Raw genomic sequence first — 21,400 nt, 5'->3', positions numbered from 1 at the left:
GAGCCCTAACAGATTCTGTTCTAAATCTGTTCCCTTTTCTCATGGATCAGTAACTGGTTAAAAGACAGGAACCAAAGGATAGAATTAAATGGTCAGTTTTCACAATGCAGAGAAGTAAATAGCAGTGGTTCCCAAGGACCTGCACTGGGACCAGTGCTAAATGATGTGGAAAAGAAGGTGAACAGTGAGGTGACAACATCTGCAGATAATACAAAATTACTCAAGATAGTTAAGTCCAAATATGACTGTGAAGAGTTACAAAGGGATTTCACTAAGCTGGGTGACTGGGTGACAAAATGGCACATGAATGTCAATGTTGTTAAGTACAAAGTAATTGCACAGTGGAAAAAATAATCCCAATTATACATACAAAATGATGGGGTTTAAATTAGCTCTTATCACTCAAGACAGATCTTGGAATCATTGTGGATTAGCTCTCTTAAAACACCTGCTCAAAGTGCAGCAGCAGTGAAAAAAGCTAACAATGTTAGGAACCATTAGTAAAGCAATAAATTAGGAAACAGAAAATATACTAATGCAACTATATAAATCCATGGTACGCCCACAATTTGAATACTGCCTGCAGTTCTGGTCACCCCATCTCAAACAAGATATATTAGAATTGGAAAAGATACAGAGAAGGGCAACAAAAATATTAGGGGCATGGAACTGTTTCCATATGAGGAGACATTAAAAAGACTGGGACTGATCATCTTAGAAGAGATGACTAAGGGGTGATATGAGAGAGATCTATAAAATCATGATGTGGAGAAAAAGTGTTACTTACTCTCTCACAACACAAGAACAAGAAGTCACTGAATAAAATTAATAGGCAGCAGATTTAAAACAAACAAAAGAAAGTACTTCTTCACATAAAACACAGTCAACCAGTGGAACTCATTGCTAGGGGATGTTGTGAAGGCCAAAAGTATAACTGGGTTCAAAAAAGAATGAGAAGTTCCTGGAAGATAGGTTCATCAATGGCTATTTGCTAAGATGGTCAGAGATGCAAACCTATGCTGCAGGTGTCGCTAAACCTCCAACTTCCAGCAGTTGGGACTAGATGACTGAGTGTGGCTCACTCAAAATTGTCCTGTTCTGTTCCTTCCTCTGACACATCTGGTGCTGTCCACTGACAGGATACTGGGCTAGCTAGACCACTGGTCTGACCCAGCATGGCTGTTATGTTCTTCCTTACTTTGATGATTGAATCTTACATTGTGGGTTGCTGAGAGTCAGTTACTTCATTCTGGTGCCCTTTGTGAGGGAAGGGCTAGAGGGTTACTTGCAGAGACAGCTTTGGCCCTGTGATGCTAGACTGATAGCGCCCGATTCCACCTGGGCAGGTCCCACGGGGAAGCCTTGCTTGAGAACAGGCCCACTGAGCTCAGCCTACTCCAAGGGTGGGGAGCTAGAAAAAATGAAGGAGGAAGCCAAAGGTGCATGGACAGGTTGTGTTCCAGAAGTTGCCATGAGACAGTGTGATGCTTTCACTTAGCAGGACAGGGGAGCACCACTAAGAAAAATTACTTATCCCAGCTGGAGAACAGTGTTGACAACAGCCCAAGGATGGCAAGTCAGAGCATGATGAAGCTCCTTAAAGGCAGATGAGGGATGGCCCTGCTGGTGTCTTGTCTCTGGCGCTGGCGGGGCTTGGTGCTACTGAAAATGTAATACATGGAGCTACTGGAGCTGCCTGGGTCACTGATTCCTCTTGCTGACCTAGCAGAGACACTTCCCATGCATCTCCGCTCCCCAGACCTGATGCTGGAATTTCTTAATGTCATTTGTTTTTGTGATGCTGCTAGTACATTCAGACTGGGAGAAGGGTGGGAGCCAAAGGAGGGCTAGTGCTCTTGTCCCCACTGCAATCTGCATCAGATTGCTAGGCACAACTTCCAAAGATAAGACGCTTCTCCTGTTGGTGCCTGTAGGGCAGGGGTTCTCAGACTGGGGGTCAGTCTCCACCCCAAACCCCGCTTCTCCTCCAGCATTTATAATGGTGTTAAATAGATAAAAAAGTGTTTTTAATTTATAAGGGGGGTTGCACTTAGAGGCTTGCTATGTGAAAGGGGTCACCAGTACAAAAGTTTGAGACCCACTGCCGTACGGGGTATAGGGCAGCTGTGGAGTTCCCAGAGCAGAGCAGCTTTTGAGAGCAAAAGCTGTACAACTCCCCTGTTTGGCAATGCTGTAGGGTAAATGAGGACAAGGAGCACCTTTTCTCCCTGGGCTTTTCCTCAGCAGGCTGGTCCCCCATGTGAAGCCTCAGGCTAGGCAAGGAGTAGGGAAGGCTGCTTCATGTTATGGAGCAAGATTCCTCTACAGCTGGAAAATGAGTTAAAACCCCCTGTAAGTCCGTAACAGTTTATCTTCCTTGTAAACAGGAGCAATGGGAAGAAAAATTCTGGACCCAGACTGGCAGTTTAATAGATTTTTCATTGTGTGCTGTAGGTCAAAAGGACTGAAAAATTGCCCATCTGCAGTAAAGCAGCAGATTAAATGGGGACATTTTCCAATAGCAAAAGTCAAGCCTCCACCTGCTGACTGACAGGTGAGATCCTGCCTCCTCAAACTGCAGAACAGAGGAAACTATATAGGAACAGTGAGCCTGGATTAGAGAAAGAACTCCTACACATTACACAGACCAACAGGCCTACGCACAGTGCACAGAATGCAGATTGTGCTTCCAGACACTAATTCAGCTGGTCTCTCAGGACGGTATGTCTTTAAACATGCTACTATTTGTCAATAATTTATAGCCCCCAAAAGATACAATGTATTTCACTAAAAGTTACCTGAAGCTCTTTAAAGTAAGTAGATTTTGGATAATGTATTAATAATTGGATACTGTACAATAATGTTTCCTTCCCCTTATGAAAAAGTTAAGTATTTTCCATTTTTATGCACACAGATTAAATGAACACACAAACCTCTTTAAAATTATAATATTCTCCAGTTTTAAAGAGTACAAATATTTAATATTTCTGCACAGAATATGGCTGCAAAGGAACACGTGTTACATTGCACCAAAGAAAACATAGCTTTAAAACAAAGTATCAGCAATAGCTAAAGATCACAGTGTCAAACACATTTATAATAGATACTCTCTTCTATACAAGCTAATTCAAAGTTTATGTCTATACTGTGCACCAAGACTTTATGCTGTATTTTCCTGTGATAGCTGAACACTTAAAAATTAAGGGTCAATTTACATTAAGAATGCACAGTATATTACTGTCAAAAGTTACACTTCATCACTTTCTTCCTTCAAAGCCTACTTACTAATATACAAAGACTTATTAAAAAAACAACCCGTCGTGTTATATAACTAAAAAGCCACTTTTTATTCTCTTTTGTAACTTATTTCATGCAGCACTTTCATAGAATCTTGATAATACATCTCTACAAGCTGACAAACTGATATTTCCCTCGTTTTGTTTAATGACAACCATTGTGCATATAATGATTTATTATGCCACTGTCATTGTGCACCAGTAACAAAAGTCCTACAGTAATGTCAGCACAGCTCTGGAAATAGTGGGATGAATTTATTAAAAGGGTAATGACTTTGTTTCAATTTTGACATATACAAGAAATTTCTACTATCTTTTTATAAAATTTCAACAAATGGTTCCAAGAAGATCCGTTTTTTGGTGGTTCTGAATACTTGCAACTCTCATTTAGCTTATTAGGAGTTGTGTGTACTCAGACCCTATAGTGACCAAATCTCTGTATTTGTAGAATATACAGCACATACAGATAATAGCATAATTTGATCATCCTGAAGTGCTTTATTCACCTTCAATATGGGAAACTTTCAGCAGAAACTGACGTAAAGGAAAGAATACAATAGATATCTCAGGGATTTCTTTTTCTTTTCTTTTTAAATATGGGGTTTTCTAGAGAATGCATCACTACTGTATTTGAGCATCTAAGGGCGCGTCACCCCATCGCCCATGATTCAGTGACTACCAAGAAGTTCAGAGCCTACCTGAATAGCAACTGCAAAACAATTTTTCCCAAAGCTTGCATCAGATCTGGAAGCAGCTGTGATGGTATAATGTTGAATAAAGGTATGTATGGAGCCCCACAGATGTCCAAAACAGAAGTGTCTTGTAAGAAGGCTACAGAAGTAGCTCGCACTCTTGTGGAACAAGCTAGCAGTTTTTCCAGCAAGGGAAGGTCACTCTATAAATTGCCCTGTTCTGTTCATTCACTCTGAGGCATCTGGCACTGACCACTGTCAGAAGACAGGATACTGGGCTAGATCGACCATTAGTTTGACCAAGTATGGCCACTCTTATGCCCGCTACCTCTTAGGATGGTGTAACATGTTGTAGTTCACCTAGTTTGGCCTTTCATTCTACTGGTATAAGAAGCAAAGAGGAGAGGAGATGCTCAAAAAGGCTTCATTCTATCTAAACAGAATGCCTGTGCTCAATCACATCTAATGCATGAAAATTCTGTTTATCCCTACTGGAGTGTGGTTTAAGAAAAAATACAGGTAAGTATATCATTTGGTTTAGATGATAGGCCAATATAATTTTCATCAAAATCTTTGGATGTGGTCTTAAGGGCACTTTAGATTTGACGAACTGCATGTATGGAGGGCCTGCCGTCAGTACTTGTTCTCCCACTGTTCTGGCTGATAGTAGTGCAACAAGAAAAGCAATCCTCTGAGAAAGGTGAGATAGAGAGCAATTAGCTAGAGCAGTGGTTTTCAATCTGTGGCTCACAGACCCCTGGGGGTCCGCAGACTATGTCTAAGATTTCCAAAAGGGTCTGCACCTCTATAAGACATTTTTATGGATCTGCAAATGAAAAAAGATTGAAAATCACTGAGCTAAAGGCTCAAATGGTTGCCAACACTGTGATTAAGTCCCAAATGGGAATTGCATTTTTACAGGGGCATTATTAGAGACAAATACCACCTTTAAGGAACCTAACTACAATTGGATTAGAAAATAATGACTTTCCATCCACTGGAAGATGAATGGCTATCTCAACTGAAGATGCAATAAGTACTCCAGAATGTCCTGAATCTTAGCAAACAATGGCTGAATACTTCTGCCAGCTGACCAGATTGAAAATCTCTTATATTTAACCAAGTAAGCGGACCTTGTAGATTGCTTTCCACTACTAAGCAGGACGTTTTGGACTGCAGTCAAAGAAGCCCTATTTACTTGATCTAGCCATTCAACAGCCAAGTCACAAGCCTTGGGATCAAGTGGGATCAAGTGCCAAATCCAAATGTGATGTTGCAACAACAGGCTGGGACAGGTGGTAGAGGTCATCGGGGTTAGACAGAGGCTGTAGAGGTCCAAAAACCAGCACTGCCTCAGCCAATCCAAAGCAATGAGTATTATCCTGGCCTGGTCCTGCTTCAACTTGAGAATGATCTAAGGAATAGGGGGGTATGAGGAAACACGTACATGAGGTCCGGGACACACTTCAGCAAGAAGTGAGCCCAAGAACAAAACTGATGGCATTTCTTTTTGTGTCTTATAGCAAACAGATCGAATGATGGGATAACCCCAATTCTGAAAATGATCATTCATACTCTACTGTTGAGGAACCATTCGTGATTGCAGTAAAGGAATCTGCTGAGATGATTGGCCAAATTATTCTGAGAGCCCAGTGAGTAAGCAATCATCAGGGAGATACTTTCCCTGATGCAAAAGTACCACAGCTTCATCATCATTTGACAGAGCTGACTGGATCAAGCCCTTCCTTGCCTGTTCACATAATACATCATGGTCCTATTGTTCATGAGAAGCCAGGCAGACCTTGGACATGGGAAGAGAAGGCGTGGCAGGTACTGAAAACCGCTCAGAGCTCAAGCATGTTGATGTTCAGAGATGCCTCTCATTCTGTCCATACCTCCTAGACTTGCAAGGAGTCCAAATGTGCCTCCCAACCTGATTTTGAAGCATCCATAGCTATGGTCATCATTGGGGGTGGGTGAAAAAGGGAATGCTTCTGCAAATATTGTTATGATCCTGCCACCACTCTAGGGATCTCAGAACCATTGGGGGAACCCTGGCCAACTTGTTTAGCAAATGGAAATTTGGTCAATAGACTTTAGCCAACCATGGAGAATGTGCACATGCAGCCTTCCATATAGTAGTACGTAAACAGATGAAGCCATGTAGCCCAAGAGTCTCAAACATATCTAGACCATAATGGTTAGGTGGAATTTAAGGGACAAAGTTGGTGAATTACTTGAAACCTCTCTTGAGGAAAAAAGGCCATTGATTTTGTAGAATTAAGTAGCAACCCAATGATTGTGTCTGAAGTAACATAGATTTTCTCTATTTAGCGAGACCCAGATGATCAAAGAGATACGGGAAGACATGAATGTGATGGGGAGCTTTGGTTTCTGATTTGCCCCAAACTAACCAACCATCTGTGTAAGGGAAGATGTGACGCCCTTTCCTCCCCAAATAGGCAGCTCACCACTTGATAAATAAATGTAGGGCCAAAGCCATTTTGAAGAAAAGCACCCTGTACCGATAACGTTGAGTCCAAAGAACAAATCTCTGGAACTTCCAGAGGTTTGGTAGCATTGCCAAGGATCTTCTCAGAGATCCTTCCTACCGCACGAGCAAAGCAAGGCAGAAGATTCTGGAAGTGAACCTAACTGATGGAGGGTTTTCACTTTGTGGAACATTGGTCCATCTATAGGGAGAGGGGGGCTTTATAGTTTAGATAGCCTCCAACTCTGTAGAAGGGAAACCGATCTCTTTGGGGGCAGGCTGGGTAGAGTAGTCAGGAGGGTGTTAAACTAATGGCAAAAGTGGAGGGTAAAAAGAGAGAAGGTATGATCACTCAGAATAATATTGAGATGTTCAGAAGAAACTTAATCAAGGAACCAAAGGACATGGAGAAGAAATTCTTTAATTACCTGAGTAACAAACAAGAGGAACTGGAATTGCTGATTTATGAACATAAATTCAATCTGGTAGCCATTACTGAAACCTGGTGGGATGATTCCTATGATTGGAACATTTAAATCAGTGGTTATAACCTATTTAAGAAGGATTGAATGGACCAAAGGGGTTGGGGAGTAGCATTCTACATAAAAAATGGCATTATATGTTTTCGGGTCACTGATAACTCAGAAGAAAATTACCTTGAATGCTTATGGATCAATGTCCTGACAGATAAAATACAATATGGGGTATTAGTTGGTGTCTGCTATAGACCACCAAATCACACTAGGGAACAAGATGACTGCTGCCTTACACACCTACCTGCAGTGTGTAGGGGAAAAAAAGCTGTGAGATCATGAGCTGTGAGACTTCAATCTGCATGACAGATACTAATGGTCTCATGCTGCCAGTTCTAAATCAGCCTTGGAATTTCTGAACATTACGGACACCAATTTCCTAACTCACAAAGTGTTGTAGCCAAAATGGGGGATTTCTTTATTAGACCTTGTCTTAACCAGATAAAAATGAATTGCCCACAGAGCTGAAAATTAAAGGTAATTTAGATACAAATGATCATGACTTGATCACATTTGTAATGTGCAAGCAGAATAAAGTCCAGACTGTTAACATATATATTTGGTGCTTTAATAGGGCCAATTTCACAAAGTTGAAAACAATTATGAGCCAGATCAGTTGGAAGGAAGAATTTAATTAGAATGGTATGGCACTAGTAACGTCCCATCTTGGCACCAGGGAGCCATGGGATGAAGGCCTCGCTCTACCCTGGGCACTAGAAGAATGCCTGTAATGTTTGGAGTCCCTTCTTGATGTAGAGGGGACTCTTTCGGACTTGGAATGGTTCCTGTCCATTTTTATGGGTTCTCATTCATGGAGAGTCCATACAGGAGGAGGAGGAGGAGTTTGAGTTCAAGGGCCTGTCCGAGATCATTGCTACCTCAGAGGCTGGTTGTGGGGCTGGATGCTGAAGGCCCCAGTGCCGAAGTGAGCCTCTCTAGAGAGCTATTTTTTTGTTTTGTTTTTTAAACAAAAACAAATACCGCACCTCTCTTTGATATGCCCATCACCAATGCATAAGAGACAGCTCACATGGGTATCACTGATTAGGATAGCTACCTCACACAATGAACAATGTTTGAAGCCTGGTGATGGCATGCCATTGATCTCTCCCCTAATACTAGCTAAACTAATACTAACTAGTGGATACGACTGCTAAACTATAACTAACTATAAAGAATGAACTGCAAAAACAAATACTGGAAAAAATTGCTAACTGCACAGTAACTGTGAGATAAACCAGACAGGGAGCTTCAACTCAGGCCACAGGTGGTGAGATGGAACTGAGGGAGGGTTGGGGCACACCACCCCTAAATAGACTTGGCTGAAGCCACGAGGTGGCATAGGGCATGCATACATGCTTCCCAGTAGGTGCTGCTGCAGAAAACTCTCCAGCTCTGGTTGCGTGCACCTGAGCTGAATACATGTGTGAACAACTCAAAGAAGAACTATTACCTGAACTCTGGCTGCTTGGGGCCTGTGGCAAAGTTACTGCCCCAATAGGCCTCCTGGCTGGCTGTGATGAGGCAGCAACTTTTGCCTCAGTTTCCTCCTCTGTCTTTTGACCTATTCTATTGTAGGAGTGTCCTGACCCTCAGGCCAGACCACTTGGTAGAATCCGGCCTCTTCTGGGGCCAGAAAGTCCTTTGCCAAAGTCTAACAGTAACGTATACAAAAACCAAACCTATAGCTCAACTCGGCTCAGCTGGCAGCCACCTTGTCACAGGCATATGTCTGCTGCTGTAGACTGTCTTCCTGTGCCTTAATCCACCCTACAACACAGGGGTTGGTCCACTCCCCTCCTTATTCAGGGGCTCGGGCAGGCTCCAGCTCAGCCTCCAGCTCACCCCTGGAGAAGCTTGTCTGGTCTCTCCTTTTTCCTTCTGAGCCTTCCTTCAGGCTGCTTCTCACAACTGAGGAGTGGAGGAGTTCCCTCTAGGGTTCCTCTCCCCAGATGTGCTCTTTGTTTAAACATACCCTGCTCTCCCCTAGCTATTTCTAATTAATTCTGGTCCACCTGTGAGCAAGCAAGTTAACTGACCTCTCAAGCCCATATTAAACTTTTTCACATCACATCACAGAGCCTTATGTGAAATGAACCGATAGCCTGCCGCCACGCTTCTTCATGGAACTGTGTCTTCCTGCTCAACAAAAAGACACGCTTAAAACTGACACCTTGCTTATTAGCCATCTCTGCAGTGCTGGCAAAGATGAAATGGAGGCTGAACTACACTCTCAAGCCAGAGTGGTGGGATCCCCCTCAGGGTGAGGCGTGTTAGCAGTACGGTGTGGAGCACGCTCTGTGCTGTATCCATTCTGTGGCTAACAAAACGTTTCACACTCCAGGTCTGTTAATCCAGTACCTTTCACGACCACTAAATACCTTTTTTTAAAAATAAAGAGAAGGTTTAAAATATAGTTATGATAATTTACTAATATGTAAACCTGAATAAAGATAGCAATTTGTTCAAAATATGCTATCATATCATAGCATCAAGTCACCTTACAAGAAGAATAATCCAAAGTAATTAACGAGACATAATTAAATCAATTTATTAACCAACTACCATATCCAATGGTAAATCTTCACAAAAGTACTTGAGTAAATGCATTGGATTATTCAAGATTTAGATCTCAGAGCTATTACTTCTGGAAAGTGTACTTACCCAAGCAAGAGTTCAGGTGAACGGTACCACCTGGTGGCCACATATTCTGTATAGTTTGCATTGCTTCCTTCTGATAGATTCCGAGCAAAGCCTGCAAAAAAGATAATACAAAAGATTATGTCTCCACCTAAATGAAGATTTACATACTACTATTGATTATTGTATTAAAGGTCAAATCAATTTTTCATATCGGATTTAAAATGAATGCCTTAAATAAGTATTAAGTCTAACTGATTAGTATTATATATTTCATTGTTATCCTATTGCTTTTTAAATATATGCCTGTGTTCATGTATTGGTGAAAACATGTGTTTCTGTTTCACTGACAAGTTCAACTGGCGTCTGTCCCACAGAGGTCTATGCTCTTGAGTCTTCATCAGCATGGAACATTGTTGGGTTGGTTAAATGGCCTCTCAGGAGATTGCACCAGCTATATTCAAATTTAGGTACCAAGTCTTATTGTGGAATCCCCTATGCAGCAGGAAAAAATATGGATCTGTAAAAGAAAGTTAGAGCTCTAACATACTCAGTGAGTAGCGGGATCACCAATAAGTAGTTCTCTCACGGCTTCTAGACACACAGATTACGACTATGGTGCAGAAGGTCTTCAGTCTTTGGCTGGTCAAATGACTCCATCTACTCCTTTCACATGAGAACCTTGCCACACTGATTCATGCATTGGTCACCTTCATGTTAGACTACTACAACTTACTAGGTTGAATATAACCACCACCCAAAAACTACAACTCCTGTAGTATGCAGCAGCCATCAAAGGCCAGGACAAACACTTCATAGGCTGCTCAGCACACAACACCAGCTTCCTATCTGCTTGACAACCAAATTTAATATAAAGGCTCTTAATGGATTAGGATCAGAGTCTGCCACAGGCCATTAGTGTTTGTTTAGCACCAACATCACACTATATATTTGCAACCACACAAAGATAGTACCTGTAAGCAAGAGTTTCCAAAACAGACACAAAGAGGATGGTATATTAGAAAATCCAAAAGGAGGAATAATTTTGAATTTTTAAATATTATTGTTACCCATCCACAACCCACCAAGTCAGCTGAATATCACAGGGAAACTGCAAATGGTAAAGCCAATAATAAACACTTTAGGGCAGATACCGTTATCATTTTTGTAAAGTGCCAAGCATGATGTCACTGCTAAATAAATAAATAATAATCAGGCAGGACTGGGGCCAGACAGATCTCAGCAACTACACTCTGCATGTGGAACTCCTTACCAGAGAGTAAACTGAGTCTAGTTTGGTCATTCATACTGAAATGCAGAGGCAAAATATTCATAACTCTCTCCTCCTGGGATATGGCTTTAGGGCCTGATAGACAGCCCACTGCAACCAAACCACAGAGTTCTTCCACTGGTTTGTAAGAGAGAAAAAAAAATAAAAACTCTGGAATCCAGGAGAGCCTCAGAGCAGCGTTTCACTTTTGGACTTAGTAACTGCTCTCTCTTTGCTTTTGAATGCTCAGGGGGCAGCAGCAGCGCTTCCTCCTTCTTCCCCCTACCTCCCTTCTTCTGTGTCTGCAAAGGCTGTACTCTTTATTCTGGAAGCAGATCTCATTTCACACCTTAGTCTGGCAGAGCTCAAAGCCATGGTCCTCCAGGACACACTAAGTTCTACCCATTCTCCTAGATCTTTGAAGAGAAGATGGGTAGCGGAAATTATCATTGGTCCGTTGGGTTGAGTGGATGATAAATTAGTTATTGATATAGGATTCATTTTATACTTTTGAAAAAAATTTATAATATTGTCCATGTGCTTAGAGTTGGAATTAGGTCATTTTCTAAACCTAAAATAAATAAATAAATATGTGTAACTGCATAAACACACAGACAGTATTGCCTCAGCCAAAGGTGACATGGTCCATCATATTAATCATGTAAATGAAAAACCTTTCATTATATGCTTGGAAGAGAAGCAAGGAGAAGAAAATTCCTTTCAATCCCAGGCTGGGTGCTGGTTGTTTGAGAGGAACACAATCCTGATACAGCAAAAGAATGAAAAATATCAACAAATCATAGTCAAGGAAGGGTCTTCCATCCAAGCCAGCCTTCAGGAACTGAAAGGGAACTTGGTCACCATCAGGGATTCCTGAAAACATTGAATATCAATCAGCAGCTAATGCAATCCTGAGGTCAATAAGCAACTGCTTTTAAAAGTGCTCAGCTTTGACATGGTACAGCAATGGGAAAGGAAAATTAATACTATAGGCTTAATAAGTACACTGCTTATGTGAGAATCCACTTGATGGCAAGTTCATTCTATCATATTACACTGGAAGAAGGCTGACAAAATCTTTGACTGCTTGACACCTTTCTAAGAGGCATCCCACTGCCTATACTGTAAAATGGCCTCAATTGGCAAAAGATGTGTGTGGTTGTTTCAATGTTTAACTATTAAAGTAATTCTACCACCACCCTTCCCCTCATTCCCCTTTGCTAGTTAGCCTAACTTTTATCACAACTAAAATTTTGATAACATTTGTGTGGCAGGGACTTTTACTGGCGCTGTAATTTTTTCCTGTCAATTTAGGACTATACGAAAGCATCTGGCACACTTCTGCACACTTTCTGAAAACTGCATTCAAGTGCTTTAGCACATAATTATGCCACAAGTAGCGGTGTATTCCACACATGAAAGCAATAAATGCTAACAAAAAGTCCATGTACCTGCCACAGTGCAGATGTTTAAGTGATAGGATGCCCCAACACAGTGGTAACAGGACAAACCTATATGATCTCATTATGTTGCTGAAGATCTACTAACACATCACTTCTCTTGTCCAGTGGCTTCTCACACATCTCTACAAATTCGCCACACTGTGTTCTGTACATATGGTGATGTGTAATAGGTGCCTGGATGTGTTGTGTGGCACAGGGCTGGATTACCCAATAGGCAGACTAAGCACTTGCTTAGGGCACCAGCAAAGCAGGGGGCACCAAAAAAAAAAAAAAGTTTTTTGGAAAAAATTTGATATTTGAAAAAAAGCATCGAAGTAGTCATCATGGGAAAAATCAGAACTTTGTTAGACTTCTTTACACTCCACTACACACTCTTTCCCCGTTTTTCTGTTCTCTTTTTATTACTTATCCCCACCTAAACCAGGGGGGCATCCTACTAACGTAGATCGGAATAATGTGAGGAAATCAGATCCTGTCATGTATTGCAATAAATTTATGTTTTATTATTGATATATTCTTCTGAGTTATATTCTTGTTGGAGCTTGTGGCTCAGTTTGACCCATTTTTAGCAGGCCACATCTAAAAATATGGGAATGCTAGCAAAGGTAACCCATCATACTTATCCAAGACAATATGTGATGAACTCATTGGTCTAATGAGTGACAAAGTTTGTTCAGCTATTGTGGATGAAATAAGAACTGCTGGGTACTTCAGTTTATCTGTCAACTCTACACCTGATCTTTCACATATTGATCAATTGAGTATTGTACTAAGATGTGTGTCTCCCACAGCTGGAAAACCAGTTGAACGATTTAGAACATTCCTCAATTTGAAAAGCCACATTGGTGAAGAAATGGCAAATCAAGTACTGCATTAGCCCTGCCAAGTTTGCAAAACAGATTTCTCAAAGTGCAGAGGTCAGTCTTATGACAACGCTGCCAACATGTTAGGGCGTTATCAAGGAATGCAGAAGAAGCTTTAAGAACAGAACAAATATGCCATATTCATACCATGCGCTGCACACTCTCTCAGTCTTGTTGGCCGCAGTGCTGTTGATTGTTGTCCGGTGGCAGTAAGTTTTTTCTCAACAGTCCAGTTACTTTATACATTTTTCTCTGCCTCAACACACCGATGGGCAGTTCTTAAAACATATTTGGGCAATGACCGTGTTTTGAAATCTCTTTCTAATACTCGCTAGGAGGCACATGCAGTGGCAACAAGTGCAATTCTGGAGTCCTACTCAACGATTGTGGATGCATTAGAAAGTATAGCTGAAGACCAATCACAAAAGGGAGAAACTATATCAGAGGCAGAAAACTTTGCAAACAAGATGCAAGAACTAGAGTTTGTATTCATGTTGACCATGTGGAATGAAATTTTACACTTTTACCACACAAAAGTCAAGCTCTCCAAGAAAAAGAATTGGATTTGAAAACACGCGCAGACCTCTGTCAATCATTAGCAGACCACTTACACACTTTGAGGAATGATTTCGAAAGATTTGAAGACATATCAAAAGATATCTTGCCTGATACGATCTACAAAGAAGTCCAGTCCTACAAGCAAATCAGGAAAAAACAAGCAAATGATAGCAGTGCAACAGAAACAGCATTGAATCCTAGAATCAAATTTTGCAATATCTACTTACTATGCTATACTATAATTGATACACTTGAAGCTCATATAAAAGAGGAGAGGTGAAGTGTACAAAGAAGTACCAAGTAGATTTTCTTTTCTAAACGATATGGACTTATCTGACTAACAATATTCACAAGGTTCCCAAAAGGTTCCCTAGTTGACTCATACCCTGTTGACTTGAACATGAATCTCTGTGGAGAAGTACGGCAGTTCCACTGTTATATGCACACAAAGTTTAATGAAACAGGAAAAATGAAATTCAGTCACATTGATCTTCATGACACAATACTGAAAGACGGAATACAATGTGTATTTCCAAATGTAGAGATCACACTATTGATGCGCTATCTAACATTGATGATTACTAACTGCTCAGCAGAATGCTCATTTTCTCAGCTGAAAAGAATAAAAAACCCTCAGAGAACAACAATGTGTCAGGACAGACTTGATTCACTTTCCCTATTGTGTATGGAAGCGGACATGCTTCGTCGAGTCAGCTTCGATGATTTTATCCAGAATTTTGCAACCAGAAAATCCAGAAAGAAGCTATTTTAATTTCAGCATACATGTAAATTTTGTGTCATTTCGAAAAATAAAATTTAATTTTACGGTATAGTATTGTTTGTATTTTGAATTACATATTGGGGGGCACCATAATTCTTTTCAGTGCTTAGGGCCTCTAAAAGTCTTAATCCAGCCCTGTGTGTGGGCATAGTTTCTGCCAACAGGAATGAAGAAAGGAACAGTTTTGAGTGTAGACTGATTGCAACAGATGTACCTGACTACCGTTGGAAGCACTTTGGCATTCCAATTGGTGCATTAGCTGTGTTGATCGAATTTCCACCCCATTGCCAGAGCCACTAGTCCTAACAGTCTCCTGATATCTGCATAGTATTGGCCATCATGTGGTGCATAAGCATGTTGATGTATGACAGCTTTTTCAGTACTGTGACACAGGTGGTATGGTATTCACAGCATTTTAATAAAAGGAGCCAACCACCAGTACATACAACATCTGCATGCAATTAACGTAACATTTCTGTTCTGTCCCCACTCCACTGCACCTTAGTGAAAAAGACGACAGGATATAAGACTATTATTTTTGCAGTGTGCAGGGGTTTGTGTATACGTGTGCTAATGCAGTTGTGGTTCTCTCTGGCCATACTTTGAGGATACAGTGGCTTTTCTGAATAGTGTACCAAGCATCTTCTGGACAAAGTAATGGGACCAGCCCCTGGCGCCTATTATTATTTCAATCACTTTTGTATCAGTCCCTTTATCCTACATGATCCATGTTTACTTTCATACATAGCATTACCAGTGTGCAGGGGGATAACTCATTCAATTCTATTTAGGCATGAACAGTTTACATACCAGACTCAATATTCTCAATTCCATGTTTAAAAAACCTCACAGTAAAAAATACGGTCTTAATTATCCATTTCTTAATGGTTTTGTCTATGCTAAGATTTAAGGTGTGATGTTGGCACATGTTAGCTAACATATGCTAATTAATATATAGAAAATGTCTAGCATAGACAAGGCTTTAACTAGACCAGTTTAGCTTTGTCTACACGACACATTTACTATGTATTAATTTGCATGTATTATCTAACATCACACCTTTAAATTCTAGTCTAGACAAAAAAGGACAATCATAGAATCATAGAATATCAGGGTTGGAAGGGACCTCAGGAGGTCATCTAGTCCAACCCCCTGCTCAAAGCAGGACCAATCCCCAATGAAATCATCCCAGCCAGGGCTTTGTCAAGCCTGACCTTAAAAACTTTTAAGGAAGGAGATTCTACCACCTCCCTAGGCAACGCATTCCAGTGTTTCACCACCCTCCTAGTGAAAATTTTTTTCCTAATATCCAACCTAAACCTCCCCCACTGCAACTTGAGACCACTACTCCTTGTCCTGTCCTCTTCTACCACTGAGAATAGTCTAGAACCATCCTCTCTGGAACCACCTCTCAGGAAGTTGAAAGCAGCTATCAAATCCCCCCTCATTCTTCTCTTCTGCAGACTAAACAATCCCAGTTCCCTCAGCCTCTCCTCATAAGTCATGTGTTCCAGACCCCTAATCATTTTTGTTGCCCTTCGCTGGACTCTCTCCAATTTATCCACATCCTTCTTGTAGTGTGGGGCCCAAAACTGGACACACTACTCCAGATGAGGCCTCACCAATGTCGAATAGAGGGGGACGATCACATCCCTCGATCTGCTCACTATGCCCCTACTTATACATCCCAAAATGCCATTGGCCTTCTTGGCAACAAGGGCACACTGCTGACTCATATCCAGCTTCTCGTCCACTGTCACCCCTAGGTCCTTTTCCGCAGAACTGCTGCCTAGCCATTCGGTCCCTAGTCTGTAGCGGTGCATTGGGTTCTTCCGTCCTAAGTGCAGGACCCTGCACTTATCCTTATTGAACCTCATCAGATTTCTTTTGGCCCAATCCTCCAATTTGTCTAGGTCCCTCTGTATCCTATCCCTGCCCTCCAGCGTACCTACCACTCCTCCTAGTTTAGTATCATCTGCAAATTTGCTGAGAGTGCAATCCACACCATCCTCCAGATCATTTATGAAGATATTGAACAAAACCGGCCCCAGGACCGACCCCTGGGGCACTCCACTTGACACCGGCTGCCAACTAGACATGGAGCCATTGATCACTACCCGTTGAGCCCGACAATCTAGCCAACTTTCTACCCACCTTATAGTGCATTCATCCAGCCCATACTTCAACTTGCTGACAAGAATACTGTAGGAGACTGTGTCAAAAGCTTTGCTAAAGTCAAGAAACAATCCATCCACTGCTTTCCCTTCATCCACAGAACCAGTCATCTCATCATAGAAGGCAATTAGATTAGTCAGGCATGACCTTCCCTTGGTGAATCCATGCTGACTGTTCCTGATCACTTTCCTCTCATGTAAGTGCTTCAGGATTGATTCCTTGAGGAAATGCTCCATGATTTTTCCAGGGACTGAGGTGAGGCTGACTGGCCTGTAGTTCCCTGGATCCTCCTTCTTCCCTTTTTTAAAGATTGGCACTACATTAGCCTTTTTCCAGTCATCTGGGACTTCCCCCGTTCGCCTCAAAGATAATGGCCAATGGCTCTGCAATCACAGCCGCCAATTCCTTTAGCACTCTTGGATGCAACTCATCCGGCCCCATGGACTTGTGCACGTCCAGCTTTTCTAAATAGTCCCTAACCACCTCTTTCTCCACAGAGGGCTGGCCATCTACTCCCCATGCTGTGCTGCCCAGTGCAGCAGTCTGGGAGCTGACCTTGTTAGTGAAGACAGAGGCAAAAAAAGCATTGAGTACATTAGCAATATGTGCTTGAAACTTATATGGTTACAAAGTGCAATAAAAGCACGCTTACTGAAATTGGTTGTATTAAGTAATGGCTTAATCTAATACAGGAGTAATAAATTTTTTTGGTCAAGGTCAAAATTTCTTTGTCAAGACATAGTCAAGATCCAGACTCCAGAGTAAGTACTAAAAACAAACAACAATAATGATAAGTAAATAAAAAGATGTTTGGGCCTGTTCAAAAGTGTCTGGTGGTCCAGATTTCGTTTGCAGTCCATCTATTGACTACCCCTGATCCTAGTCTAACATTGTCTCTTTGTAGTAAAACTGAGTGAAGCTACTATAACTAATTCCAACTTAAGCAAAATCAAATAAGCTTTCCTTTGTGATTTCAGTTCAACCAAACCTGAAATACAAAGCAAAATTCAAAGCATGTTAACCTATATAAATCCAAAAAGAGTTAACATAAAAGCTATTAGATACTATAAGTGAATTATGGTATGGCTTTCTTTTCTACTTAATGGCCACTACTTATGGGGAATAAAATCATTGTTCTTACGGACTATATGAAGTAGCATAATTGCTTGAGACAAGCCAGGATTCATCATTATCTGTCTCTTAGTGGCAAAGCTGTGAACCAAAATGAAGAGCCATAATCCATTTAACATGGATGTAAAATCTTAACTAACATTTCTGTTAGGAACTTTTCATAGAGGCCTGGAGTCCACAGCTTGGTCTGGGGCATGAGGGCTAGCTAACAAAGAACAATACGTGGCTAAGAGAAAGCTGGGGTAGACAGACAACCTTGTGTGTTTCAAGTTGATAAGCAGAGTCAGCATGACTCCAGATGGTAAGCTGTAATTGGGTGTCCTTATCACGAGTTATAGATACACCAAGCGCTGAGAAGGGCCTCAAACTTAACTCCCTGGTACAGATGCCAGAACAGAGTTCAGGGAGAGGCCTAACATGATTGACATGAGTAATGACACCCTCCCCTCACAGACGTACGCCAATCCCAGTTCACAGAAATGCAAAGGTAAAACTATAAACTATTGTTGTTGTTAAATACTAATTACTGCTTTTTTGCTTTAAATGTCCAGGAATGTACCTGTTGGTCAACCAGGAGAACTGCTACCTCATTCCCCTGGACCCCAAAATTAGGATTTAACCTATATACTTTAATAGAAATAGTTTGAGGGTAATTACCTATGTGTTAGCAATATGTTAATTTGAGCCATGGGCGGAGCCATTATGTAATCTTTTAGACCATTGGCCTATTGCTCTTATCTTGTTTTGCTGCTAGAACCTATCCAGGGGCTTGGGAACTCCCACCCCGTCACTTCTCTCCGCTCAATAAGCATCCTATATAATCTATGGTAATAAATTGTTTTGCAGGGTCTCTTAGCCTAATAAGCAAAGTGACACTCCGCCAGCACTGTGCATAATAAACTCCTGAGCTTGACTCGACACGGTGTCCATTTCTGTTCCTTCAGATGCGGGCTCGTCCAGCAGACAAGTTTGTGAACTGATTGGGAGCCTGAGACTGACATCCAAAGAGAGGTGAGTATGTTTAATTTACCACCTCATTAGGCTAGGAGTCTCTCATCCCCTTCAGACACATCTTGTTCCTACTTTTTAAAATTTAAGTGAGAAGGAACCTAGACATGTGTAGTCAAAGCATAGGGGTTAAACAGGGGTACCAACTGGGAGGGGAGGCGAGTACAAGAGAGTTATGTACTGTTTAAACTAAGGGGTGTGTTACGGAGGACTTGGACAAACCACCAGCATGAACACATTTGCTTGGATTTTCATTTCCCTACAAAAAACTGTTCCGTCCTTTCAGGGCTATGAATTCCTTTCTGGTGTAAAAGACACCTCAGTTCTGACTAAAGATTTCTGGGCTCAACATTTGTTGGAATGTGTAGCGTCTGTTGCCTATCCAGTTTTGGCACACCCTAGCCACTGCCCCAGTTTCCCCTCTTGGACTGCTCAGTAACTCACAAAGGCTTTCATGTATGCAATAACACCTCTAGAGATCTAGTTTATTCACAAAATTCAAATGGGAAAACAAAACTCCCTGGCTTTTCCTTCAGCCAAATGTTTCTACACTTCAGCCTTGCTGGTTGGAACAGGGACTTGGAACAGCTCAGGCACTGTCCCTAGGAGCTAAGAAGAGCCTTTGTGTAGGGCTGCTCGCACCATCCTTCTGCTCCCTATCAAGCAGTTACTCCCTATCTGAAGTCTCCCTATGGAGAGGGCCCAAGGCCTCTCTGGCTCTCCGCAGGCATCTCTGTTATAACCCCAGATGCCTGATTTAGTCACATGATCCATTTGTCACATGACATTACTCATTTTTTCAACTTGGGGAGGTGAGCTGTGTGTCATAAATAAGGCTAGGGCCCATCTCCCTTTAAAAAGAGACTAGCTGCCTGTGAAAGCATGTTTAAGCAAAAATGGTTTGTGGTTTTTTTGGGGGGAGTTTTGTTTTCTGAACAGCTCCTCTTCTTGACCAAAATTAAAGAGGTTTGACTGGCAACTGGCATGGAAGTAGCCCTCACCAAGGAATGCCCCCGAGTACTCCTGTAAAATTGGTTTTCATTTGACTGGGTTAACAAAACTGTAAACTCGTTATGGACACAACTGTGTTTTACTCTGTGTTAATACAGGACCCAGCAAAACAGGCCCCTGATCTTGACTAGTGCTCAATAGGGACTACTCATGTGTGTAAAGTTGCTCAAGTACTTAAGGCTTTGCAGAATTAGAGCCTAAACAAGCATAGTTAAGCACTCAAGTCAGGAAATGCCATACTTAAAATTGCACATGACCATAAGTCTGCCTCCTGAGCACACTATCACAGTGTGGTCTTTAATTATATGATCACATATGGTTTCTCAAATAATACAGTATCATACTTTTTCTTCTTTCAAGCCTAAAAACATATGTAGCATCTTGTAATATGGTATACTATTTCATGTATTTCAGGCAGTCCACAAAAGCCATTTATATACAGGAAACCAATACTTATTCAACATACTAAATTATTTATGATACAACAAAGTGTAATGAAAAATTACTGATGTGTGGGCCAAATGGGTCCACACAGTTAATTCATCCTCTGAACTGCACATAAGGAAATCTCTGCCAATGCTTGAAAAGAAAATGAATATTACAGGAATATGTCAATCTATATTTGGGAACCCATATTTTATTTATAGAATGAGTATATTTAAAAACATACTTAACAACAGGTCCAAATCAAAGGTTAGAGATCTTTACAAATTAATGTGATACCCAGAAACATGAATATTGACCACTAAAATGTGCTCAAAATACACATGATGGAGAACTTACAAATAAACAATGTGGAATTTTTAAGGTAAAAAGTGCTTCTTTCAAAAAATAAAAAGTAAGCAACTTACCAAAGTCACACAGCTTCAGAACATCACAGTGGCTTATTAAGAGATTTTCTGGTTTGATATCTAAAATATCAGAGTAGGAGAAAAAAAAAGTAAGAGTTCCTAATGTCCATTTTTAATTTTCAACTTCCTAAACACCATTTCATTGTAAAAGAATTACACTTAATCATACAGTGATAACAAAAATAGACCGTAGTAGAAAGTACTTGTAATCTGTAAAACTAATTTTCAAACAATCCTGTACTTTGCTAAACATGAAGAATTCATAGCTTCTGTATTGTGGTTTCTTTTAAAAGAATTTCTCAAAAGAAACATGGGAAGAGTAAATCTGCACTTGCACTTATGCAAGGGTACAAAATCAACTTGTACATGTGGAAATGTCATTTAATTACCCAGTTTATTAGCAAAATGTAGGATTTGTAAGCTCAATATTTGTACACTTAAAATTACCTTCTGGAGCTCATTGGGTTTGTCTTCTAGAAATATTTTTGCTCTCTAGTTTCATAAACATATTGTTTACTCAGATACATTTAGTATAGTACCTATTGAGTAGATGCAACCTGTATACAGTAGTTACACGTTTACAATGTACTTCAGAAAAGTTCTCTCCCCTGTATTTTGTTTAATTTCATTTATAAGT

General features: G+C 40.9%; 1 protein-coding gene across 4 annotated transcripts in view; it reads right to left on the bottom strand.

Moving 5' to 3' along the window:
• Positions 1-21,400, bottom strand: part of CDKL5 (cyclin dependent kinase like 5) — a 212,059-nt gene that overhangs the window by 48,331 nt on the left and 142,328 nt on the right. For all 4 annotated transcript variants that reach the window (XM_073356552.1, XM_073356542.1, XM_073356532.1 and 1 more), the window contains 2 exons: positions 20,764-20,823; positions 9,677-9,767 (listed from right to left, as the gene is read on the bottom strand). In XM_073356552.1, the coding sequence (XP_073212653.1) occupies positions 9,677-9,767; positions 20,764-20,823 (151 nt within the window). The remainder of the gene's footprint in view (positions 1-9,676; positions 9,768-20,763; positions 20,824-21,400) is intronic.

The sequence above is a fragment of the Lepidochelys kempii genome, chromosome 1, assembly GCF_965140265.1.
Source record: "Lepidochelys kempii isolate rLepKem1 chromosome 1, rLepKem1.hap2, whole genome shotgun sequence".
NCBI classification, from domain to species: Eukaryota; Metazoa; Chordata; order Testudines; family Cheloniidae; genus Lepidochelys; species Lepidochelys kempii.
Note: the sequence above shows the minus strand (reverse complement) of the source record. Positions and strands in the feature narration are given on the sequence as shown.